Genomic DNA, 26817 nt, shown 5'->3' with positions numbered 1-26817 from the left:
CTCCTCCATCCTCAGGGCCCGAATCACGTCTTCCTGGCGAGGGGTGTAAGGAAAGGGTAGGCCTCTCCTTGGGAGGTTATCTTTCTAAGTCTCTTTATTTCTCTTTCTCCCCTTCTCCCTCTCCCTCTCTCTCTCCTCTTCCTCTGGCACTTATTTCTAACATCCATGGACCAGGCCTACTGGTTGCCATGGAGATGCACGGTGCAGCTGGATGGTGAGTGTGTGTGAGAGGAGCTGTGTGCGCTCTGCAGCAGGGGCGGGCGGCTGTATGTGAAATGCATCCATGTTCCAGGAAACATTCTTTGAGGGGGAACCAGACAGGGATCCAGGCCACCTCCCTGAAGCAAGACCCAGGCCAAGGGGAAACTCCAAAAGGCCTAAGCCCCTAAAGCCCTTGCTCATCTTCATCTGGGAAACATCCTCCCCTTGGCCCCTGCAAGTCGGATACTAAGTTCTGTTTCATCCAGGATCTGGACTGGCAGATTCTGGAGGGGCCCTAACCTGCCCCTCCTGCCCAAGAGGACTAGGAACTCCAGAACCCACTGGGAAAAAGTGTGCTGAGACCTGTCCTGAAACTGGGAGGGGGGTTGGGGGCAGCTATAGAACAGCTGGAAGATTAAGCTGGACAGATGGGCTGACTGATGAAGCCCGCATCTCCCCAATATTACTCCAGGGGATGAGGTTGGAGGGGAAGTGGGTTGGCCCAGCAAGATGGAAACTCTCCTCCATTTCTTTTTTCTTTTTTAGAGACATAGTTTCACTCTTGCTGCCCAGGCGGGAGTGCAATGGTGTGATCTCGGCTCACTGCAACCTCCGCCTCCTGGGTTCAAGCGATTCTCCTGCCTCAGCCTCCTGAGTAGCTGGGATTACAGGCATGCACCACCATGCTCGGCTAATTTTTATGTTTTTGTTTTTGAGACGGAGTCTCACTCTGTCGCCCAGGCTGGAGTGCAGTAGCAAGATCTCGGCTCACTGCAAGCTCCGCCTCCCGGGTTCACACCATTCTCCTGCCTCAGCCTCCCTAGTAGCTGGGACCACAGGTACCCGCCACCACGCCCGGCTAATTTTTTTGGATTTTTAGTACAGACGGGGTTTCACCATGTTAGCCAGGATGGTCTCGATCTCCTGACCTTGTGATCCGCCTGCCTTGGCTTCCCAAACTGATGGGATTACAGGTGTGAGCCACCGCACCCGGCTGTATTTTTGTTTTTCTTTTTTTTAGTAGAGACGAGGTTTTTTCATGTTGATCAGGCTGGTCTCAAACTCCTGACCTCAGGTGACCTGCCGGCCTCAGCTTCCCAAAGTGCTGAGATTACAGGTGTGAGCCACCACACCCGGCCAACTCCCCTCCATTTCTACTCACTTTGCCCAGAAGGTTAGAAGAAAAGAGACCCAGGTAACTGCCCTCAGGAAGCTTAGCATCTTAGAGTACTGTGGCAATGCTCTTTTCTCCCACCTCAGGGCCTTTGAAGGCAATTTCCCTGCAGTTTGCCAAGCTCTAAACCTTCAGGGTTTTTTTCTTTTTTTGAGACAGGGTCTCACCTTGTCGCCCAGGCTGGAGTACACTGGCCAACCTTCAGGTTTCCTCATGGAAGCTTCCCTGGCTAGGCTGGGTAAATCAGTCCCTTCCCCTCCCCCACCTCCAGTTATCCTCCTTCATGTCCCACTGTTTGTTTCCTTCACAGCACTTTAACACAATCTATAATTATCTCATTTATTTGTTTATTGTCTGTCTTTTCCTCTAGAATGCAAGTTCCCAGAGAGAGAGAGTAGGCATCATGCCTGTCTTATTCAGCACCATAATGCTAGCACCTGACACAGTGCCTGCCACTTAGTAGGTGCTAGATGTGTGATAAAAAAGTGGACAAATTATCTCATTGAAGCCCCACAATAACCTTTGGTGATGGTAAGCACTATTATTCCCACCTTACAGAGGAAGAAACTGAGGCTCAGCCACCTACCCAAGGTCATGCCACTAGAAAGAAATATAGTCAAATTTCTAACATAGGTCTCTCTGACTCTAAGTGTGACAGAAAATGGGGACTATTCTTTTGTTTTCCGAGAAGGAGTCTTGCTCTGTTGCCCAGGCTGGAGTGCAGTGGTGCAATCTCGGCTCACTGCAACCTCTGTCTCCCGGGGTCAAACGATTCTCCTGCCTCAGCCTCCCAAGTAGCTGGGATTACAGGTGCGCACCACCATGCCCAGCTAATTTTGATATTTTTAGTAGAGATGGGGTTTCCCCATGTTGGCCAGGCTGGTTTTGAACTCCTCACCTCGTGATCTGCCCAGCTTGGCCTCCCAAAGTGCTGGGATTACAGGTGTGAGCCACCCTGACCAGCCAGGGACCATTCTTAACCAGTCTAAACTGCACGTGGTTCCTCTTCCTGTCTGTCTGCCTGTTATCTCCACTCCCAACCCAAGCAAACCCAGAGAAACCTGGGGCAGCGAAGGGAGGAACACAGAATCTGGAAGAATGTAAATCTGACCTTTTCTTTTATAGGCTTAAAATCTGTAAGTGGCTCCTCCCCAATCCCTCAATCCAAGCACTTTAAATTGACCAGCAGGTCGTTAGTTCTGGCCCCTGCCTTCTTCTCCAGCTTCTCCTGTCCTGAGCCACCTCACCTCCTCCTCCACCTCCAGTCCCTGGCACACACTCCTCCTCAGCTTGCAAGGCTGACCCCTTCCTCAGTAGCCTATCCCTCATTTGCCCTTTGAAACTCAGCTCTGGCACCACCCCTTCCAGGAAGCCTGTAGACTTTGGAGAGGACAGCGCCTTTGGGTCTCCTGCCAGAATTTCCGGCTCAAGGCAGGGCCAAACACAAGATGTGGTCATTGTTTACCTGTCTGCCTTTCCCACAGAGACTGTGTGTCATTCTTGGGGTCCAGTACCCTGTGCGGGTCTGGCACCTGGGAGGGGCTCAGGAAATGTTTGTAGAATGAGTAAATCAACCAGTGACAGGATTCTGGTACCCAGTCGGCCACCACATCTCCTCCAACTTCCTTAACTTCAGACACCTTTTCCTGGGCTAGGCCTTAACAGAAGGAACTCCTCACCTTCCACTGTAGGGTCAAGTCAGGGGTGGAGACAATGCGGGGCCCTCTCCCGCTGATTCAGCGCCTCTTCTAATGAGGTGAGGCCTCAGGTTTAGGAAAGGGTTGCCACAGCCACTGGTAGGGGGAGGGTCTGTGATTCTGTAACTGAAGGATAGGTAGGGAGCTTCGGTTGCAGACTGAGCTAGGGAGCTGAGTTAACCCCGTAGATTCAAATACTGCCCGAGAGATCTCTGCCTTTCCGCCCCACACCCCGGTCACCCCGCGGCCAGGCTCTCGGCGCGTCAGATCCCGGCCCTGCCTTCTTCATCTCCTGCCCCGCTCCGCCCCCAACTGCAGATACAACTCGGGTCTCTCCGAAAGCAGCAAGGAGCCTCGGGGTGGGCTCTAGGCCCCGTGAGGCTCCGCGTCTGGGAACGGATGAAGGGGTGCCAGCAACCCCCGCCGTCCCCGCGGTCGATCCGGGTTTACACGAGGCTCATCCGGGATTAGTCCCTGCGGTCGGCTAATCCCAGCGGCTGGACCGACCTCGGGGTCCGGAGCGAGGCCCACACAGTACCGGCCTAGGGAGCGAGGACGCTGGCCGAGCAAAAGCGCGCGACGCGGAGCGGGTGGGGGGGGGGGAGGGACGGAGGAGGGAGCAGCGCCCTGGGAGGCGGGGCTAGGAACCGGCTGATCCGGTCTCTGTTTTCCGACCTCTCCGGAGCCGGTGTTTACCCGGGAGCCGGACGGAGGAGGCCGGGGCCGGTCGAGCCCGGAAGGGGGGAGGGGAGCGCAGTCGGAGACCAAGGCTGAGACCTTTTCTGTTCCTTTCCCCTAAATCGACTTCCAACCCTCGTTCCTGAGCGTGGGAGAACGCGACAGACAGAGAGATGTCTCCCGCCCCTTATCCCATCCCGTTCCGCAATTCACACTCGTTGCCAAAGAGTGGGGAGCGGTAATGGATACACCCGGGAACGACTGCACGTCCTGGGGTCGCCCGGGGAAGAAGGCAGCGCAGCACAAAACCTCCCCGGAGGTCACCTCCCACCCCGTCCTGCACCCGAGTTCTTGGGGGAGGGGGTGCCCACAGCAGATCGGGCCCAGAGGATCCGGCAGGGGTCTCTTTGAGGTGTATGGACTAGGGGTCTGTCCTCAGAACGCGTCAGCTCGACCCCATCCCCGATTAATACCAGTGCGGGTCTCAGTCTCTTGTCCCTCGCGTCCCCCAGCCCTTTCCAAGGTCTCCAGATTTAGCTCCCACTCTCCACGGGACGCAGGCCCGAGGACCCGGAAGAAGCGGAGTGGGCTCCGGTTTTCACACTTTTATTGTAAAGCTCGGGAATAATTACACGGGTCTTTCATTGACAGCTCAGCAAACAAACCGGAAACGAACCGAACCGGAGGGGGTAGGGGCGGTGCCTGCGCATGCTCGCAGCGGGGATGGGGAGTGGGAGTGGGGGTGGGGGTGGGGGTGGGGGGGTCAGAGAAAGAGAAATACGGAAAGAGACAGAAATCATTACAAATCAACGGGATTGTGCTCGCAGCGCCAGGGATGGGGTGGAGCGGGGCGGGGGCCCTTCCCGGGAGGAGCGAGGCGGTGGGAAGTGGCACGAACCAAGAGAAACACGACCCCAATGTGGGCACCCGACGCGCCCAAAACCCCCCACCCCGACCCCCACCCCCCTACACACGAGAGAGACACGGCCCCCCTCCCCACTAGATAACCTGAGGAGAGGAGACACAGTCTCCCCTCCCCATGGGCAGACACACCCGCCCGAAACCCCACGGGCGAGACACAGTCCCCCCTCCCAAAGAAGTCCCCAGTGGAGACGCCCCTTAAGAGACTTTCTCATGGCCAACACAAGCCCTCCCAACACCCGGAGACAGCCCCGACCCAGGGAAGAAATGGCTCCAGAGGCCCTACCCTCGGGAGAGAGAGGTATCCCAGGGCTCTTAGGAGAAAAGACAACTCAGAGATGCCCAGCCTCATCCTAAAGTGCTGCAGGGCAGAGAAACCCCCATAGAAGAGATGGGGGCAGGGCCAGAAACATCCCTTCCCAGACATGCTTCAGAGATAGCCCCCTTCCCTGGGAAGAGAGATGGCCCCAGACTGACTTGCCTTAAGTACCCCCAGGAACCCTGGGAGGAAAACAGGCTCCCCAGAGAGCCTGGGTAATGGGGGGAGACATGCTCCTGTGGTCCTCAGCGGGAACACATGTCCCCCAGAGGCTCCCAAGGGGAGAGATAGGGCCTAGAGAGCCCCCAGAGGTGAGGGATGCCCAGAGAACTTCTCCCCACCCTGGGATGTGAGACATGCTTCAGGGAAGCTAGGAGAGAAATATGTCCCCATATACCCTACCCCTACCAAGAGACATGCCCTGAAGTAGGGGGATGGGGACCGACTAGGTCCCCTCTAGGAAGACACAGACTGGGTCAGGCTGGGTTTGAGGGGGGCTTTCCTCTGGCCAAATGTCGCCTATTGGTACATAAAACTGTACGCGACACAGGCATTGGGGAGGGGCTTCACAGACCTAGGACCCACAGGGATAGTCCCCAGTGCTGTCGCCATCCCCTGCCCACCTTTGGTTTCATCTCTCCAGTGCCCAGTTAGTGACAGACCCAGTGCCCTGGCCCCAACCAGGGGGCTGGGGACTCTCTTTGCCTGTGGGAAGGGCTTCTCAGCCCTCCTAGCCATCTGGGCCACCCTCTTTCTTCTGGCTTCTCCATTGTGCAAAATGCTCTTCTGCTCTTCCGCTCAGTGCTCAGGGGTCTCTAAGACCAGGGCAAGGTACCCAGGCCACTAGGAGCTTCCAGTGGGAGTCCACTGACCCCAGGAAAGCCGCCTGTCTGGACCACCTTCTCCACCAAGCAAATGGGCCTCATACAATCTTCTTGCCCAAATCCTGACCTCCAGGACCCAGGACAATCCTGGAGGCCACTGTTCGACCAGCAGGGCACCCAATACTACCAACTCCAAGACTATTGCACCTGCCCCATTTGTGCAGGGGAAAGGGGCTGTCTCTTTAACAAGCCCCCAGCCCATTTCCTGGGCTTCCCCAAGGGAAAGGAGCCTTTGGCCAACCCCTAGACCTGGTTGCTGTCACCCCATCCCATTCTACCCCTTCCCCTCCATAGAAGGGCTGCGTATGCCAGGGCTACCAGCCTAACAATGCTCTTCTTCCTAGCACTGTCACCCCAAACCAAGTTAGGGGTAAGGGGCAGATAAATAGGGTGATTCTTCAGCCCCCTGGCTTTTCCTGGGTGGGGGTGGGGTCTCTGTACAGGAGTCAAGACCCCAGCAGCACAGCTCCCAAAGGCACCAGATGACCCCGCAGCCTGTACCCACCCCTCCCAATCTTGGACCACCTCCCCAAGCTTTGACTAAGTCAAGCAAGGGCCATACCCTGAGTCTCCAGCCTCCCAGCCTGGGCCCCTAGGGAGCTGGAGAGGTATGGGCCAAGGCAGTGGGGGTTTGGAAGGAAGAGGGGCTGAGGCTTTGAGATGGCCACAGCGGGAGATGGGGGCTCTGCAGGACGCCCCTTACACCCTGGCCCCCTGAGGTGAAGAAGAGAACTCCACCTCATCATGGCTGACTGGGCTTCTCTGCCCCCCAACCTCCCTACCCCCTCCCCTATGGGACCCCTGACCCTGGCAAAGGGAAGCCCAACTGGAAGAAGGGGGCCTGGAGCCCAGGGTGCCCTGAGGCAGCCCTCCCACCCCCTGAGATCAAGGCAATGGTGGTTTTACAGGCTGACGGGTCAGTCATGGCAGGGGCTGGGGGTTGGGAGGGCAGGGAGGGGGCAGAATGCAGGCCCCCTATATCAGGAGCAGCACCCAGCCACCCCTTGAGCAAACCTTCCTGCTCCCAACTCACCCAACCAGGCCAGAGGCACAGTCATCCCACCCCTGTCCAGCTGCCCCCCACAGCCTCAGGGCCCCTCTGTGATGCTCATCTGGATGTGGGAGGCCAGCCTGAGCGGGGATGCCCCCCCAGGGCACAGCGCAACAGTTCCAAAAAAATAGAGATTTGTATTTTTAAAAAAAATTAAATAAAAGCCCAGCTCTGCTGATAGGCAAATGTTCCCCCCGTCCCCACCCCCACCCACCCGTTGTTTCCCTGGCCTGCACCCCCATCCCACCATGGCCCCAGGGGTATTTACAACATGGAACAATAGAGGCCTGGGTTGGGGGGCACTGCGGCAGGGAGGAGGGGGCACAGGGCAGGTTCCCCCCCCCAGAGGGGTCCCCCAAGACAACACAACATCAACAAGAAAAGTTGCAAATCAGGCAGAAATGGGGACGTCATTCCAAGGTCCTTATATACAGACACTGCATGACCAGCAGGGAAGGGGGGCCCAGATGGGACTAGGCGTGGGCATGTGGCAGGCAGGTGGGCCAGCCCAGGAGCAGCACGGGAAGACGAGGCCTCCGCTCCACTCCCACCCCCGTCCCTACCCCACCTTTGGTAACAAAAGCCCTTCAGGGAGCCCCTGGCAGTCAAGAGTTTCCTCTGGGAGCTCCCAGGGAAAGGGGCTCCCCAGTTCAGCCCTGCTTCAGGGCTAAAATTGGGCGTGCTATCCCCGCCCTGGTCGGCCATGAGGGTAACAATGAGTTAGAAGTGTGCTGCCCACCCTTGACTCCACCATCTGCCCAAATCGAGGGGGTGGTCCCTGGAAGTCAAGGAAAGGAGCCCAGTCATTGTAGAGGAGCCCTCTTGGGCATCAGCTGGGGAAGCCCCATAAAGGGGAAGGGGCCCCTGGGGGCTGGGAGATGGAAAGGAGGGGAGAGGACCTGGACCCTGCATGGGGGAAGGGCCAGCGTGGTCATGAGGCCAGTGATACGCCCACTTGGGGCCCTGGCCAGGAAGTCCACGCTGAAGGGGTCAAGAGTGAGGCCCTGGAATGGGCCCATTTGGGAGCTGGCCGGCGGCTGGGGGAGGGGGCCGGCCGGCCAGAAGGGGGCTCACAGGTAGATCTCGCGCTTGGCCGTCTGGGCAGATGCCGGTGTGGCTGCGGGTGGGAAGTCCGAGGTCTGGGTCAGGGGGATTTCCTCCAAGGTGGCCGAGTCCTTGCAGGAATCATGGCTACTGTGGGAGAAGGCACTGTAGGAGGGCAGGAGGCGCACGGGGGCCGTTTTGGTGTTCCGGTCTTCCGGGGGGCTGGGGCTGCCGGCACCCGCAGGCTCCTGCCCTCCTCGGTCCTGGTAAGGCACGAAGGTGGAGAGTTTGAGGGCGCTGCTCTTGGTCCGGCGGCTGGGAGATGACTGGCCAGGCATCCAGCATGTGTCAGAGTGGCCAAACTCACTGCACTCCCGGGTACATGTGCCTGTCATGGCGACATCAGGCAAAGGGCGAAGGTCTGTAGGAGCAAACGGGGAAGAACAATTGTCAGACATACAGCCTCTGCAAAGCTCTGCTTCATGGCCTCCCACTGGCATCTATACCCCGCCTCAGGACAGGAGTATGCGCCCTTTCCTGACCACTGAACTCACAGGCACACACACCCTCGAATGGACACATGCCCTCCCACCATCGACCTACTGGCCTACTGTACACACGCACATGCACACACACACGCACACACACCAATCTATCTTTTTTCTTTTTCTTTGTTTTGAGATGGAGTCTTGCTCTCATCACCCAGGCTGGAGTGCAATGGCGTGATTTCAGCTTACTGCAACCTCCACCTCCTGGGTTCAAGCAATTCTTCTGCCTCAGCCTCCCAAGTAGCTGGGATTACAGGCGCCCACCACCATATCTGGTTAATTTTTGGATTTTTAGTAGAGATGGGATTTCACCAGGTTGACCAGGCTGGTCTTGAACTCCTGACCTCAGGTGATCCACCAGCCTTGACCTCCCAAAGTGTTGGGATTACAAGCATGAGCCACCATACCCGGCCTTATCCTTTCTTTCCTTCAAGACAGGGTCTCACTACTGTCACCCAGGCTGGAGTGCAGTGGTGTGATCTTGGCTCACTGCAGCCTCAATTTCCCAGGCTCAGGCGATCCTCCCACTTCACACTCCTGAGGAGCTGGGACTATAGGCATGCACTACCATGCCTGGATAATTTTTTGTATTTTTTGTAGAGATGGGGTTTAGTCATGTTGCCCAGGCTGGTCTTGAACTCCTGAATTCAAGCAGTCCGCCTGCCTCAGCCTCCCAGAGTGCTAGAATTACAGGCGTGAGCCACAGAGCCCTAAATAGACACATTCCTTCCAGCGTCACCTATCCCACAGTGCTCTTCTTACACACCCACCAAATCTGTCCTCAGACAGGTACACAAACATACTGCCTCATCGATCTCCAGACAGGCTTAAACGTGCAAATCTATCCTCAGGTGGGGTTGAGGAAACCCCCATCCTCACTGAATTGATGGACACAATCAATCTCTCTCTCTCTTTCCCTCTCTCACACACACAGATAGGCATGGATGCACAAATCTACTATACTGGGCACCCCTATCCTCAGATGAAATTGGGCACATCACTTCCTTCAGAACCCCCTCAAGCCTCACATGCTCCCGGTGGTCCTGAACCCACCCTCCTCCAGCAAGGCCTTGCTTTAAACCCAGGGGGAAGGGACAAGCTTCTATGTGGGGTATTCACATAGAAGCACACACTCACATCCACAAGCACGCTCATGCAGCCCCTCCCCACCTCACTTTGGCCCCTAAACCAGCCACCACCCCTGGCCTTGCCCCGGCTCCCTGCCCAGAACACCCACGGGAACAGGAGTTGGCTGCCTGACATTAGCAGTAGCCGGTGTAGTTGCTGGGCAGCGGGGATCTCCATGGGAACGGCTGGGCCATGAGCACTTCCTGTCACAGCTGTCCCTGTCCTGCCCTTGCTCAGGGACAGCACCAGGCAGTGCCCCCCCACCCCCCAGGGACATGGCTGAGCAACACTGCCTGGGACAGGGGCTCCCCTGGCACCACCCACTCTGGCTTGGCCTCCTGCCAGTGCCAGGTGAGGAGGGGACAGCTCTGTTGTTAACCCTCAAAGTGCCAAGGCTCTACAGCTCAGAGCAGAGTTGAAGGACCCAACATGGCTTAGAGCAGAGCATGGGCACTGGGTGGGCGAGGCTGGGTGCTGGGCAGAGTCCCACAGACCCCAGACCCCAGAGCAGCTCCCACATACCTGGCACTCTGCCTCAGGGCCTGCTCCGGCCAGCCGGCTCTGCGCGGGCACAAAAAGGACGAGATGGGCATGAGATCACGCATGGAGGGGCGGGGTGGGGGTGGAGGACACTCTGAGACCTAGGGCCTGGGAAGTTAGACAAGGGCCCTGTACCTGAGGCAGGGGAGGAAAACCTCCCGTCTTTCGTGGGTAGGGGAGGCTTTGAGTTGAGGGAGCGGGTGAGACCTGAGGACAGCTCCAAGTTAGAGAATCTTTCCATCTTGGCTTAGCTCGTTCACTCTCCCCCTCCACAGGCTGCCATGGACACCTTCACACATGCACACGCACTGCACACACACTTTCTGACGGCACACCTCACCATCCATTCCCATGCCGACCTCTGCTCGAGCTCACATCTCCATTTTGCCATCACCCTCCAAATCCCTCCCAGACAGGCCTTTCTCCTCACCAGACCTCCTGCTGCTCTTCCTCAAAGAGGTGCCAAACCTTCTCCCACTCCTCTCCCCAGCAGATTGTCACTCTGTTCTCTGACCCCCGCCTCCCCGTAGCATCCAGGGCCCAATCTCTATTCTCAAGGCCTTCCCACCGTTCAGAGGACCGCCACCCACCTTCTCAAGGTTTCCTCACCATTATGTGAGCTTTCTGGTCAACACACTCAGGGTCCCTGTTCCCAAGTGGCCGTGTAAACATGGTGCTGAATGCAATAGCTTTGGAGTCAGAGAAACCTGTCACTTTCTAGATGTATGACTCTGGGCAAGTGACTTAACCTCTCTAAGCCTCAGTTTCCTCCATTGTAAAGTGGGTGCCATAAAGTTATCAGATCACAGAGTGGTTCTGGGGATTAAATGCGTGTATACCTGAAAGCCCTCAGCACGGTGATGATGACTGAGTACACAAGAACTCAATACACAGAGGATTTGTTTAAGGCCTTGTCACCATTCCCAGGCTTCCACTCATTCCTGGGGTGCCCTGACCATGGTGCTGTGCCTCACCATTCTCGGGGTGCTCCATCTCTCCTATGCTGCCGTCAGGGGTGGTGCGCTCATAGTGATCCTCAGGCAGGGCCAGGGGACCGAGTCGAGGCCCTGAGGATGACTTGCTGGACGGTGTCTCAGACTCCTCCAGGCCACTGTCATAGTAACTGTGCTGGGATGGGTCCTGCAGCTCCTGGGCCTGGCTGGTGGCCGAGAAGGTGACGCGGCGGTGAGGTAACTGCAGGGAGAGAGATTGTCACTACTGCCCAGCCAGCTTGCCCACAGGGCCCACCACCATACCAGGCCCTAGTACAAGCCAAGCACCATCCTACTCAGGCCTCAACAGCAACCAACAGAGACAGAGACCCAGGCCCTAGCATAGCACATTCCTCCCGAAAGCACAGGCCTCCGTGAAAGACTGCTGAGTTCTAGGACCGCTCCTCGTACAGCCAAGTCCACATACTGGAAGTCCCAATACAGCGCAGGCCCCAGTGTTATTATAGCCCCTATGCCACCCCAGTAACCCTCATCCAGTGCAACCACTTGTTATAGCACAACCCTTCTAGTTCTAACCCAGCTTCCCAATATTGGCAAAGCCTCCCTTTAATCCCAGAATGGCCTGTAATACAGTGTAGAGCCCAATACCAGAGTAGCATAATACTACCCGACTCCCCTAATTCCAGGTCAGCCTCTAAACACCAGCATAGCCTGCAATTTCTAGAACAGCTTCCTAAAAGCAGCAGACTGCTAACTCCCAAACAGCTCACCAATACCAGAACAGTTAGTTCCCTCATTTCCAAACAGCACCCTCCAAACTCCAGCTCCTCACCTGTCTCACTGCTCTTGCCACTGCCTCCTTCCAAATGAGGGGACAACCTTTCATTTCTTATCCTCTGTTCCTCATCCCTGGTTTGTGATGTTGCAGCAGTCTGAAGACTCCCTGCTGTGGCCCCTCCCACTCAGCCCCCCATCCCCACTTCACTCCCCTCCAGAGAGGCCTGGGAGTGGAAAAAAGAGGGAGGAGCCTGATAACAAACCAGGGCACCTGGGGGAAGGAGACAAAGCAGAACAATGGAAACTACCCAATCCTCCCATCAGGAAATAGAATATTCACTGGAGAGGGTAGGGCTCTGCCAGGAGCCTGGACATGGGGGGAGGGCATGGCACCCATTAGGGATTAGGAAAGCTGGTCTCAAAGGGAGACTCCTTCCAGGAAATAGGAAGTAGCTTCTGGGAGGGCTGCTGGCATGAGGAGCCAGACTTGGAGGCTTGGACTGGGGACTGGGGACTGGGGACTAGGGGTCAGGGGAGTGGAACCGTTACAGGCTGCTCCCAGCCAGCAGCCCTGTATGCCTGCCACAGGTTAACGATCAGCCCTGGAACCTGGCAACCTCAACTTGGCACTTGGCACAAGCAGCCAGCCACCCAAATACCCACTTGGGACTGCCACAGATTTTCCTGCCAACCAGAAATTAGGAGTTGTGGAGGGCGCAGACCCAGGGCCCCTGGAGGCCAGGGGTGAAAACAGCCAAGCCCAGGGCTCTGCTGATGAGTCTCCACGCTCCTTCCCATCCTCCAAGACTTTGGCAGTGCTTTGTCTTACTCTATAACTCTGGATAGGAGGTTATGAAGATGGCCAGGGGAGGTGGCCCTGGCTTTGTAGACTTACCCTCCTAACAGCCCCATTCAAGGCAGCTAGGGTGGAAGAGGCTGTCAGGACAGGAGTTTTGGAGCTGTGGGGAAGGTAGCCCAGAACTGCCTCCCCACTATCCCCATTCCTGAAGATGGCTCCCACCTCATCTTCAGGAATAAGCGACCGTTCTTGGAATCCTTGTATTGATCTGAAACACTGAAGGGTCTGGGTGATGACTGATAAGGTCCCCAAAACTGATATGGACATTTGGGGCCGGGAGGCCATAAAGGAGTGTAGTCCACCTGGTGTAGAGGTGAACAGGGTCCAGGAGAGGTCTGGGAGGCACGGGGCTATATGGTTGTTGGTGCTTCTCTTTCCAGTTTTCTTTCAAGATACTGGCCAGCAGTCTCACCTCCCTGCAGAACCCATATCTGGTAATTGAAGGCTTCAGTCCTGCCTACTAAGCAAGTTGCTTGGTCTCTTTTCCCATGATTCTTTTCCGTAAAATGGAGGGTTGGGTTATACCCAACACTTAATGTTCCCTCTAATTTTATGACTATCAAATTATAAAAGCCCAGATCAAAAAATCTCTCTCAAACTCTTTGAGTCCTGAAGCTCTAGACACTTACTGATTATTTCCAATTGGCTCTGGCTACTGGCCCTTAAGATTCAACATGTCTGAAACCAAATTCTTCTTCAATTAGCTTCTGTATGGTCAATGATCTCATCACTATCCTATCACCCAGACTCAGAAGGCTGATGTCTACCTGGGAATCCTGGTAGCTCTCCCCTCATTCCCCATCCTTACCCCATATCCAATTATCCCTTGAATCCTGTGGGTCCTTTATCCCTAACCTTGGCCAAATCCGTCCATCCATCACCCCCATTGCCACCATCATAGTCCAAATTAAAAGGTTCAGTCCTGTACCTTCATCTCTATGCCCTTTAAGCCCACCATATATTCCAGTGAACTTTCTAAAATGCAGTTCATCTAAAACACTCATGAGCTTTCAGGGACTATTTCCTTCTGAAGAACTTTTGGTAGGGCACCTATGTCCTCTACAACCTACAGTTCTTCCAGTCTCTTCTTTCAGCTTTCTCTTATGCCTTCCATTCTTGCCAGAATATTCCTTTTTCTGCCCTTTCCCTCCCTCCAACTTGGTTCACTCCTGCCACAGGAGTTTGCTCACACGGTGACCCTGTGAGGAGACCCTGTGATTAGGACCCTGCCCTAATCCTGCTCATCATTGACAAGCTGACTTTCTCCTTCCAGAAGCCCATCTCCATGTCTTGTGTAAGTTTTCCCACACTGTGCTGGTCAAAGGAAGGGAGGGGCAGTATGGTAAAATAAATTCAGAAAACTCAAGAGGTAAACAAAATTGGGGCTGGGCACAGCAGCTCACACCTGTCATCCCAGCATTTTGGGAGGCTGAGGTGGGCAGATCGCTTGAGCCCAGGAGTTGAGACCAGCCTGGGCAACATGGCAAAACCCTGTCTCTGCAGAAAATACAAAAATTAGCCAGATGCGGTGGTGCACGCCTGTAGTCCCAGCTACACAGGAGGATGGCTTGAGTCCAGGAGGCAGAGGTTGCAGTGAGCCAAGATTGCACCACTGCACTCCAGCCTGGGTGACAGAGCAAGACCCTGCCACAAAAAAAAAAAAAGAAAAAAGAAAAAAAATGTCTAGCAGTTTCCCCCTTTTTTGGAGGACTCTGCAGAGCCTTTAATGGGCTAATGTGATTGTGAATTTCTTACTACCAAAACTAACTTCCCCACAGAACCCCTTTTTTATAGCATAATAGATAATAGGAGACCCGCCTGCTTTGTGTTTGAATCTGGCTGCATCACTAGTTTTCACTTCTGCAAAATGAATATTAAAATGACCCATATCATAAAGAGTTATGAGCACTGATTGAACTAATTCACACAAAGTGCTTAGCATGGTACCTCACACCTAGTAAGGACTCAAAAAAATGGAAGTGAGGGTTGGGCGCAGTGGCTCACACCTGTAATCCCTGCACTTTGGGAGGCCATGGTGGGTGGATCACCTGAGGTCAGGAGTTCAAGACCAGCCTGACCAACATGGAGAAGCCCTGTCTCTATTAAAAATACAAAATTAGCTGGGTGTGGTGGCACATGCCTGTAATCCCAGCTACTTGGGAGGCTGAGGCAGGAGAATTGCTTGAACCCGAGAGGCAGAGGTTGCAGTGAGCCGAGATTGTGCCATTGCACTCCAGCCTGCGCAACAAGAATGAAACTCCATCTCAAAAAAAAAAAAAAGAAAAAAAAAGGAAGTGAGTAGTAGTATAAGTAGTTTCATGGAATAAGTTAGGAAAAGCTTTAGTAGGGCACTTCTCATTCGACTCTTAAGGCTCTCAATTGCCTCATCGTTCACTTGTCTGTCTTGTATAAGTATGGCCATTTTTTTTTATCAGGGTCTAGTACCATGCTGAGTACTCAGTGGAAACTTGGCCTATGTGTGTTGATGCTGACAACAGGTGGTGTGGTTTGGTTGTATCTGAATGTTGGGAGAAGACATTCAATGTGGCTCCATGGATGAGTTAGGTTGGATTAGAGCTGAGTAAGAGACAATCCCTCAGACCATGGGAAAGAAAAAGAGATGAAGATGCTAAAGGAATAGGAGAAAGACGGAAGGAATGCCAGCAAGGACAGAAAAGGAAGAGAAAGAATGGGAGGTCAGGAGTTGTTGGAGGTCACGACATGGTTAGATCTCACTTCCCCAGGCCCCACTCCTCCAAGGACCCCAGGAGTTTTTACTTTGGGGCCCCCCCCAGGACATTGGGGGAGTTTGTGGATGGAATCAGAGGAGAGAGCTGGCGCCTGGTCCTCTTGGGAGTGTCTCAAGCCTCTTTAGTCACCATGGAGATAGGTTGCCTCTGGCCTCAGAGACTCCCCTAGGGCCTGAGGCCCCTCAGCCATGATTTAGCCTTCCTCCAACTCAGGCACAACCAGAGACAGGGCAGACCCAGGAGAGCAAGAAGTGAGAGACGGAGAGAGAGAGAGTGAGAGCAAGCAACCCAGGGTGGCCAAAGCAAGGAGTGGAGAGGGGAGGGAGGTAGCATCACAGGCAGAAGGCAGAACTAGGAAGCCTCTGCTCATGAGCAGGGAACCCCCTAAGAGCAGGGGTGCAGGGCAGGTCAATGAAAAGAACTTAGGAATTCCCTTGCCTCCCCCTGGGCCCCGCTCCCTGCAGGCCAGGCTGGTGATCATGGTGGGGAGACACAGGGGAGAGCCAGCTAATTGCTGGGTGTTGAGTGTTGTTGGGATGAAGGGGCTGGGGAAGGGATTTGAGGGAAGGACTTGCCCTTGGGGAAGGTGGCTGGTGTAATCAAGAGGTTCTCTGCCTTCACTCAAGGCAGGAAGGCTGAATGTTATTCCCTGCCAGGTGCTCCAGTCTGAGGTCTGTCAGAGGCAACTGTTTGAGCAGGTTGGAAGAATCAAGCCTCAGATGGGGCAGGACTTGGGTACAGCTCCACCCACCCTTTCTGGGTCATTCTTAGGAAGAAAGCCCTATAGACATGGGGCAAGGGGATACACTGCCAGACACCTCCATTTGAAGGCTGATCGGAAGGCCACTTTCCCAGAGGTGGATAGGGACATGGGGGTGGATGGCAAGATGGTAGGCTAAGATAGTGTGGGGTACAGTGGGCAGGTCTAGGATATGGCAAGAGGCAAAGAGAAGGGAAGGGGAAATTGAGGTAGGACCCGAGGACAAAGGGCTGCTTCCAGTCTCTCTCGCTTCTTCTCTCAGTTCCAGAAAATAAGAAACCAAAACTCCAAAAATAGAGAACTTTATTGTCAGGGTCAAGGGCACGTGGGACCCAGCCCCAGAAGCCTAGTGGTGAGGAAGAGGTTAATGCACAATACACACAGAAGGCACAATGGCGAGGTCCCCTCCCCTGGCAGACTCCCCACTCAGTTATCCACGGGACCCCAGGTCTCCCTGTTTCCCTCCTAGAGAAGCACCTAGGGCTGGTCTCACATAGAGACCTAGGTTTGGAGTAGACTTCTTCCCCATTTCCCTCCCCACTTCTGCTCACCTGCCCACCACCCCCAACAAACAAGGCCCAGCAGCTGGTTCAGGGCAAGTCACAGGCCTCTCCCCAGTGGGGAGAGGGCAGGGAGGAGACCACAGAGCACACCCTCCCTTAATCTTCACTCAGCCTAATCCCTGTGTCTGGGTGAGGCAGCAGTGTTATTACCAAGGCCCCACCTCCTACTGCTGGCTCAGGCTGGCCCCCACACGGGCAGGCACAGTAAACCTGCTCCATCACTCCCACACCTCAGTCCAGATGGCTCCGTGGTAGGGGTGGGGTAGGGGCTGGGGTGTGCTGAGCTGAAAGGGCTGGCCTACCTGCTTGCTGGGGTATTTGGGGGGGTTGGTGCGGTAGCTGTAGTCGGAGTACTGCTCAGAGCCCGTGGACGTGGTATCCCCGGTGCCCACGAATGTGTTTGCAGGTGGCAAGTCCTGTACCACCTGGTGCTTCTTGGAGGCCGAGGGTGACTGGGGCTGCAGCTGGATGGAAGGCAGTGGGGAGTTAGAGCGGTAATGGCGGCCCAGGTCAGGGCTGCCTGGTGGGTAGTTGAGGGGCAGGTGGATGCGGGGACTGTCCCCAGGGGCATCACTCATCAGGTTGAACTTGAGGGACTTCTGCAGCCCGGCCTCATCCTCGTCCTCCACTGGCTTCACAGGCTTTGGGGACTTGCTCTTCTTGCCCTTGCTTTTGTTTCCCTTGGAGGCCTTGCCACTGGGCTTGGGGGCGTACAGGTCCTTGGTCTCCTTCTTACCAGCCTGGTAACCACTTTTAGCCTCCCGCTGCCGGCAGTAGCGCACAAGAACCGCCAGGGCAATGAGCAAGGCCACGGCCACCACACCGGCCACCACACCAAAGAGAATGTTGCCACGCTGCTTGGAACGCTCGTATTCTGGATCCCCAGCAATGTCAATATCCAGCGGTGTGTCCAGGCTGTGGCCCAGGAGGGTCTCCAGCAGCGTGCGGTTGGCCAGAGTCTCATTGACATAAAGGTGGACCAAGGCTGTGCCATAGCGTGGGGGCTTGCCGCGGTCACTGACCTTCACCACCAGGCGATGTAGCCCATGGTGGCGCCGCTCAATCTCCTTCTCCAGGGTGATGGCACCTGAATGTGACCCAATCTGGAAGAGTCCGTAAGGGTTGCCACCTGCGATGCTGTAGATCAGCTCAGCATTGACACCAGAGTCAAAGTCCTCAGCTGCCACCTGGCTGACCGTCTCACCAAGACGTGTCTGGGGGGTCAGCAGCCGGTGAGAGGTGTTAGAAGGGGCAGTGATATAGGGTGCGTTGTCATTCTCATCCAGCACATTGATGGTGACGCCAACATAAGCTGAGCGAGGTGGGACGCCACCATCCACCGCCTTCAGCTGGAAGGTGTAGGTGCTTTGTTGCTCTCGATCGAAGCTCAGGCTGGAGAGGATAGTGCCTGTGCCATTCTGGATAACAAAGTCACCATTATCCTGCTCCACTGAGAGCTGCACCCGGGCATTCTCCCCCTTGTCTCCATCAATGACAGTCACCATGCCCACCGGACTCAGCGCTGGCATGTTCTCCATCACTGAGAAGTTATAGCCACTCAGCATAAATTTGGGGTCATTGTCATTGCAGTCCAGCACATTGACAAGGACAGTGGCTGTGCCCTGGAGGCTAGGGCTGCCCCGGTCAGCTGCCACCACCTTCAACTCATAGCTGTCCCTCTGTTCCCGATCCAGGGATGTCTTCACCTGGATCTCTCCAGTCTCGGGAGAGATGTTGAAGAGGCCCTTAGCAGCCGGCTCAGGCTCCAAAGAGTAAACCAGCTCAGCATTAGAGCCAGAGTCAGCATCACTGGCGGTGACCTCAGCAATCACTTCACCAGGCTTGTTGTTTTCCGGGAAGGCGACCTCAGTAACACTCTGAGTGAAGACAGGTGCGTTGTCATTGATGTCCACCACCTGCACCTTGAGGGAGTTGGTGCTGGAGAGTGGGGGGTTGCCAGAGTCCACAGCCACAATCTCAATGGTGTAGTCTCTGACCTTCTCGTAGTCCAGCGGGGTGGTAGTCTGCAGGAAATACTTCTTCTTGCTGTCACTGCCTGTCTCACTGGCCTGGCGCAGCTGGAAGGGCACATCACCTGCCACCACACAGGTGACAGCTGCATTCTCTCCCTCATCTCGGTCAGATACCTGCACCAGGGCCACAGCTGTCTCCTCTGCCACATCCTCTGAGATGTTAGCCATCCCATCTTGATGAGTCACTAGCCCTATGCCCCGGATCTCAATGGTGGGGGCGTTGTCATTCATGTCCTTCACAGTCACAACCACTTGGGCACGAGCACTCTTGGGGTTGGTGCCTCGGTCCTTAGCAAGCACTGAGAAGCGCAAGGTGCTTAAGTCCTCACGATCCACCGGGCCCTGAACAGTGATAAGTCCAGTGTTCCTGTCCAGTCGAAGAAGACGCCTCACAACTTCGGGTGCCTGGTGGAATGTGTATTCAATCTCTGCATTGGCACCTTGGTCTGAGTCATTGGCCTTCACCTATGGGACAGGAGAGAAAAAAAGGAGAACAGAGACGGTTTAGATCAGGGAGAGCAAATAAAGGGGCATATGTGCTGCCAATGTCCTTTCCAACAAGCATGGCAGACACAGCCAATCCAACATCGCTCCCTTTCCAGAAGCCATGTGTGTACTGCCTTTTCCCAATTCGGACACTCTGGCAGGCATTACTAACCTATTTTCCTGAAGAGCCCAGATGCAGCCTGCAAATCCTCAACAGTGCTACAGGCAACTATTGGAGATGGGACAGGGCAGAATTAAACTTCACTTGTCACTGCTGTGTGGGTCCACAAAAATACCAGGAGAGGATGAGGATCCAATAGAACTAGGGACGCCATTTCACCAATGAACCCTGCCTGAACCCTCCTGAAGAGATGGAGAGGTGTGAGTAGTAGAGGTGGTGTGTGTGCCCGTGTGAATGTGCACTACATGCACGCCTGCACACATGTATGTGTATGATTATGTCAGAATGTGTGATTATGTGTGATATTTTTGTATGAGAAGGTATGTTTGTATGTGTATGACTGTGTCAGAATGTGTGATTATGTGTGATTTTTGTGAGAGAAGGTATATGTGTTTGTGCATACGTGTGTTTGCACACATGAGTAAAGACTCACATGCCCACCTGAAGGCCCCAGGTTGGGGTATTTCTTTTGAAAGAAGTCAGGTAGCGTTGTGGGTCAGAGAAGCCCTCCAGGCCGGGCCCCAGCCACCGCTCTGTCAAACCGGGGAAACCTGTTTCAGCAGCAACTTCTCCTCCTGGCTGGCACTGGCTGGCGAGGCACCAATGCGAGGAATCCGGCCTGAGCCTGCAGCCAGGAGGGAGGGGCTGATGCAGGCCACAGAGCCTGCTGGCAGTGGGCTGGGCTCCCAGCATCAAACAATGAACTGTCTGTCCCTTTGCAGTCAGCGGGCACGCCCTCCCACGCCAACTCCGACGCGCACTCGACCCAACTCTATACAAACACGGTTGGTAATGGGGCAAGAGGACCCAGGTGGGAATGGCCATGGGGTACTACTGGGCAGGGAGAAACATGAGGGCTGGAGTTAGGTCACAGCCAGACAGAATGTGATGGCTGTGGGGAGTGAGGGGAGAATAAGCATAACTTGGTAGAGTCTCTGGGGTAACAAAACAGAAGAGTCCTGGGTTCAAATCCCAGTTATACCACTTCCCAAGTAACTGTGTGACCTTGGGCCAATTATTTAACCTCCCTAAGCCTCAGTCTAGGAACATGTGAAATGGGGATAATAACGTAACCTGTTTCACAGAACTGTGGCGAGTATCAAATGGGATAATACAGGTAAAAATGCCTGACACAGGGAAAGTGCTCCCTAAATAGCATTTATTTCTTTTTGCTTGTCCAACCTCTACCCTCCTACCCGCCTGCCTCTGAAAAATCAGTGCTAATGCAGTAGTGGGCACTGCACCGAGTGAGCCCTCCAGCCACTGCCAATCCTCTCCTCCTTGGGAATGGGAACTCCAGCTATTCCTGTCTGGGCTTTTGCTACAGTGAAGACTCCTGGGCAATGGTTCCCCAGGTACCCTGGTCTCTGCTCACATCTCTGGGTGCCAAACCTTAACAGTTTCTCCTCCCCTCACCCCAGTTTACCTGTCACTAACTTTATGATGAGGATCCCCAGTCTCCCTTGCCTCTAGATTGGTCTTCCAGCTTATCTGCCTCTTGTCTCACCTCCCTTTGTCTCTGTCTGTGACTCTTGGCTTCTGTCTCCTTTCTATCCTTGCTCGGTTCTGATTCTGCCCCATTCCCACAGCCCGTTTTCTTCCATCCTCTTTTTTCAGCCCTGCTGACCTCCCTGCTTACTCTATGCCCTACTCTCCCGCTTCACCTCACTGGGAGGTGGTAAAGCTGTTACACACCTAGGCTCTGAAGCCAGACTCTTGGCTGCGGCAAAGGTGGACTCTGAACTCATTAGCTGTAGGATATCAGGCAAGTTTTCTAATCTGTATGGGCTCAGTTTCTCATCTGCAAAATGGGGATAATGCTTACCTTGTACTCTAAGGATTAAATGATATAATACACATCATGTGTTTAGAACGGTGCCTGGCACCTAGACTATTATTATTTGCCATCCCCAACTGTCTGTCTCCCTTTTGTTTTTCAGTCCTTTTCCAGGTCCCGGTCTACCGGGCTCTTAAAAAAAAAAGGCTGAAACTCCCACCCATCTCCCACTTCGACTTGAGGACCTAGGACTAAGGGTTTTCCAGGATGGGTAACGGTGTCCAGGGCAGGCCGCGCCTCCTCAGCTCCCTCACATCAAAGAGAGAGGCATCTTCAGTCCATGGGGAAGGAGAAAGGAGCTGGGGCTGGCAGGAGGCCAGAGCTGAGATGACAGCAGGAGATACACCCACCTGTCTGCAGGGACGCTTTCTTTGCTCCCTCCCAGGCCCCAGCCCCATCAAGCTGCCCAGTGCCTGGGGCAGTTCCCATGGAGGGGTGCTGAGAACTTCAGCAGAGGAAACTGACCCCCCACTGAACCCCACTGTGCCAAGCACCCCACACCTATGGGCACCCCATGCCTAAGGGAGGAGGCAGGTATATAGACACCCCAGTATGTGTTTTTAGAACACCTGGCTAAAATGATCTCATTTGACTTTGTCAGGAAGAGGCAAAATGAGGCTATTTCCTTCAGCTTCAGGAAAACCTCATCTGGCTAAAGGGAAACTGTCCCTGGTTGGGAAGATACTCTCATCTCAGGAGAGATTCTACCTGGATAAACGGTGATTCCTTTGTTCCAACTCAGCTCACCTGGCTGGCAGAGAAGGTCTACTTGACTAGGGCGGGAGTTTCACTTCTCAGAGGTTTCCCCAGCTTGAGTCTGCTTAGGGGTGGGGGGAAACTGTTCATATGCTGCGTCACTGTCACTTAAGTAGCCTAATAGAGGAAAGTAATATCACTGCTGGGGTGGGGTGGGAAAGGCTCCCCTGGCTGAGTTTGGGGAGAAGGGGTCTCACTACAGTATTCTGGCAGCTTTTCCCCTAAGTGAAGGGAATGCTCACCTGGTTGGGTGGGCTCCCATTTCTAATGGTGGATCACCCTGACAGTTATACGGAGGGGGCCTCTCACCTGGATGACCGAGTGGCCTATGGGGCTATTCTCAGATAGTTCGGCCTCATAGGAGGGCCGCTCAAACTTGGGGGCGTTGTCATTGGTGTCGAGCACGGTGACACGCAGCAGGGCACTGCTGGCGCGTGGGGGGCTGCCGCCATCCTGCACTTTAATGGTGAGGTCGTAGGAGTCCCAGCGCTCACGGTCCAGGTTGCCCATCACAATGAGTTGTGGTTGCTTCTCCTCCTGGTCCTCTGCCACCTGCAGCCCAAATAGCTCCTGGGCCTCAGGCCCAGCCTGCAGCTCATAGGATGCCACACCGTTGGGACCAGCATCACGGTCTGAAGCCAGCGGGATGGGGAAGAGTGAGCCGATGTTGGTGTTCTCAGGGATGGCCAGAGTGATGACTGGTGAGGCGAAGTTGGGTGTGTTGTCATTGATGTCTTGTACTTCTATCTGGCCCTCTAGCAGCCGGGGGCTGCCATTCTGCACGAGGTCTGTGATAGACACCTCAAACTCCAGGATGCAGGGATCACCAGGGAGCTGGTTCTGGCATTCACGGAGCCCCTCACGGTCGATGGAGGTCTCAGTGGTGAAAATGTCACCTGTCTTGCCATCCACGCGAAGGTACGGGGCACCCACCTCTAGCTTGTACAGGTGCCCCACATCTGGAAAACCATAGTCGGCTGCGAGGCTCCCAATGAGGGTGTTGGGTGGCTGTTCCTCCGGCACCTTGTACACTACCCGAGTGGCGTGGCCTGGGGATGGAGCCAGCAGGAGCAGCAGTGCTAGCAGCATGGAGGGCAGCAGTAGCCGTTGCCCCCCAGGGCCTGGGCTGTGCCTCAGCGGCCCCATCCTGGCAGGCCCCAGAATCAGGAGGGCTGCAAGGGGAAGAGGCAAAACAGAGGCCATGAGCTGGGAAGAGAAGCCTGGCCCTGAGCTGCCCAGAGCTGGCCCCATACTCACCCTCTCCCATTGACACACGATTCTCCACAAGAGCAGTCAGTCCCAGCACAGAACCCCAATTCCAGAAACTCAGATCCCTGAATCTCATCCACAGCTGGGTGTAGCAGCAGTGTCTGCCCCAGCTAGAGGAGCCAGTAAGAGGCCTGGCATGCTTAGAGCAGCTCCCGCCCATGGAACACCCTCACCCACCTGACGCTCCCTGGGCCTGAGCCCGGCTGCCCGCCCTCTTTCCTTCTTTCCCTCCCTGCTCTCTGCTCTGTGCTTCACCCAACACCTCCTTCTCACGAGCATCCTGCCTTAGTCACCGATGGTAATTACCCTGATACTGAGATAGGGAGAGAGAGCCAGTGGAAGGGTGAGGCCTCGAGCATCCCCAATTGGAGCACCCCTCCCCACATGCATGGTAGGAAAGAGACACAAGTACCTCCTTACACAACCCAGACCCTGGGACCATGACTTCTCACACTGGGCCCCATTAAGGTTGGCTGGAGGGAGAGGGGATGATGTCTCATTTCTCTTTATTATGAGATGCCAAGTCAGTGCATAGGTATGAGGTATGATATCTGAAATCCTCTTTTTCTGACAATCACCCACGGTGCCCAGTGTTCGCCATCCCCATAAAAGGCCAGCTTGAATTGGGCAAGGCTTGTGAAAGTGGTTAGGGTTGAGGAGTAGGTGTTAGCCTTTCTGACTTTCCCCCAACACATATGCCCCAGAGTGTGCACACAGGCCCCAGAACGCGCACACATGCCCCAGAGCGCGCACACAGGCCCCAGAGCGCGCACACAGGCCCCAGAGCGCGCACACAGGCCCCAGAGTGTGCACACAGGCCCCAGAGTGTGCACACAGGCCACAGAGTGTGCACACATGCCCCAGAGCGTGCACACAAGCACATGAACGGTTGCTAGGGCTCCTCTCCTCCCCCTCCTGCTACCATGGGCAGGTGCGTACAAGGGAACACAGGTCAAGATTGGGGTCAGAACTGTGGTCAGGGCTGACTAGCCCTGGAATTGGCATTGGGAACTGCCCTGGCCTGTCCTTAGAACAGGGAGCCCAGCAGGTCTAACTGGGACAGAGCTGCCAGTGATTATGACACCACCAGCCTTTCCCTGACCACTCCCCCACCCCACACGCTCTGGTCTCTGGATGAACATCTGGCTCCTATTTGACATCTATCCCCATATATCCAGCCCCTACTTCACACCTGCGTTTCCCAACCTCTGCCCTAGCCAACCACAAGCTGCACCCCCATCACCACAATAACCCCCTTCTTCTGCCCATCTCTCCTGGCTTTGAGGTCATGTATTTGCAGATCCCAGTCAGACCCAGCTACTGTCTCTGTCTTGAATGCCCCCTCCTCTCCAACGAAACCATGGCCAGTCCCTCCTCTATTCAAATCCAAAATCTTTGGATCTGCAGTTTCTTTAGAGGCTTCTGGTTCAGTCTCCTTTCCCCACTTCCTCACTTTTACCTGGAATACCTTCCCCACACCTGGAATACTCTCCCCACACCTGGAATACCCACCCCACATAATCCCACTGAGGGCAGGCTCTGGCCCTCCAGGAAGCCTTCACAGTCCTCTCCTGCCCACGGTGACCTCTCCTTCCTCCAACTCACAGCCACTTATTGTCTGCTCCAATCCCAAGGCAATGAATCATGGGGCTGACTGGGACACCGCCCGCCTGTGTTGTTCAGCTTCAGTACTGTGCACCTATTCCTGAGTTATCTGCCTCTCCAGGCAGACACAAAGCACCATGAAGGAACAAGTACTCTGTACACTCACTCATCCCCTGCCCCCCAACAATGCACCTTTGCACATCTGGGTACACTGTAGGGACTCAGTCATGCATTCAACAAATGTTTATCGGACATTTACAATATGCCAGGCTCTGTCCTGGGCACTGGGATGCAGAAGTGAACAAGACTGGTCCAATCTGCCATGACAGTGGTTCTAACTCAATGACTATTTGTTCATTTTGTTTGGTTGCTTCTGTATACCATTCGGCAAATGTAAGGCAGCAGGGTGGGGAAAAGCGAGGGCTGTGCCATCAGACGGTCTGAGGCAAACCCAGCTGCTCACTTCCTGGCTGCATGACCTGAAGCAAAGATTTAGTGCCTCAGTTTCCTTATCTGCAAAATGGGGATAATACTACCTATTTCCTGGGGTGTTTGAGATACTGTGGGCTAAATGTGGTACTCAACAAAGGACTCCTTCAAAGCATTTAGCACAATTGTAGTTGTGTACCTGTTTGGAAAATGTGTTAATTGTCTGTGTTTGCTACAAGATGGTGAGCAGAAAGCAGGAGAGTTTCTATTTTGTTTGCTCTTACCTCCTCAGGGCTTAGCCCTGGACCTGGCATACAGTGGGCACTCGGCAGCTCTTGAATGACTGTTGTTATTTTGGCTTTCTGGGCTTAGCCTTTCCTGGTGTGTGACCACTGCTCTTTCACTTGCTCACTTACCCGATTCCCCTACTCCACTAAGAACTTCCTGGGGTAAAATGTAAGTCTTCTCTGTTTAGGGCACATAGCAGACTTTTCAGCAAATGTTCACTGAATGCACAGAGTCCTTAGATAAATCAAACACTTCCCCTCCTCTGTGTGGCCTTCCCCAAGCACAGGCCCCTCCCTAAAGTGTGTGCGGCCGGCCAGCCGTTATCAGATTGGTGTGAATGTTTGTTCCCGTTGCAATCTTAATCTCTTTAAAGGAAGCAGGAATTTATCTGATACTCCATTTGGATCCACCCCGCCTCCAGTCACCTCCCCTCCACCTGCATGGACCTGACACAAGGCTCATCTGACTACTTCAACCCCAGTCCAAACACATCCCCAAAGGACCATCACCAGAGAACCTCATTTTCTTATGGGACTGAGTCCTGCTGCCACCCTCCTCTGCATATACAAGGTGGTATCATTGTGCACCCCAATTCTCTACGTAAGTCTTGGCAGGTGAGGCGTTATGTGGGAAGCCCACAGGAATTACCCTAAACCTGACCAAGAGAATAAATAAGGCAGTCACTGTTTGCCTCTGTTCTCTCCAGATCAGGGATATTTAAGATAGTTAATCTTTTGTGGTCACATCCTCCTTCAAGAATTTTATAAAACCATGGTGCAGATTTTTCAGGAAAAATGACTGTTCACAAACTTTAGCTGCTAATTAATTCAGGGGGCCATGATCTGGCAGTCAGAGCGAATGATGTGTGGCCACTCCAAGAGCTACGAATGAAGCCCCTACCTCAGGCCTCCTCCATCTCACAGTCACAACCTGAGGCCCTATAACCTTTCAAACCTCCTAGGCAGAACAGGCACACATGCTTGTGAGACTACCTCCGCCCCCAACATGCTCTTTCTCACCCTTAGGAGTTGCCTTACCTCCAGCCAGCAAAAGAACCAGTTAAGGACTGTGGTATCTAACCTCTGA

The 26817-nt window shown here is 54.6% G+C and overlaps 2 protein-coding genes across 4 annotated transcripts in view; one reads left to right on the top strand and one right to left on the bottom strand.

The window, feature by feature from the left end:
- NDFIP1 (Nedd4 family interacting protein 1) overlaps positions 1-26817 on the top strand; it is a 431644-nt gene that overhangs the window by 113816 nt on the left and 291011 nt on the right. The gene's annotated exons all lie outside the window — the stretch shown is intronic.
- Positions 886-26817, bottom strand: part of PCDH1 (protocadherin 1) — a 31536-nt gene continuing 5604 nt past the window's right edge. The window contains exons 2-6 of one of the 3 annotated variants that reach the window (XM_050794878.1): positions 22450-23312; positions 17150-19345; positions 11160-11379; positions 10168-10206; positions 8345-8390 (exon numbers count right to left, since the gene is read on the bottom strand). In XM_050794878.1, the coding sequence (XP_050650835.1) occupies positions 10181-10206; positions 11160-11379; positions 17150-19345; positions 22450-23312 (3305 nt within the window). In that variant the 3' untranslated portion in view covers positions 8345-8390; positions 10168-10180. Of the gene's footprint in view, positions 8391-10167; positions 10207-11159; positions 11380-16570; positions 19346-22449; positions 23313-23397; positions 23536-26817 lie in introns of those variants that run through there. The other 2 variants (XM_050794877.1, XM_050794879.1) reach the window with 2 other exon arrangements.

The sequence above is a fragment of the Macaca thibetana genome, chromosome 6 (genome assembly GCF_024542745.1).
Source record: "Macaca thibetana thibetana isolate TM-01 chromosome 6, ASM2454274v1, whole genome shotgun sequence".
Lineage (NCBI taxonomy): Eukaryota > Metazoa > Chordata > Mammalia > Primates > Cercopithecidae > Macaca > Macaca thibetana.
Note: the sequence above shows the minus strand (reverse complement) of the source record. Positions and strands in the feature narration are given on the sequence as shown.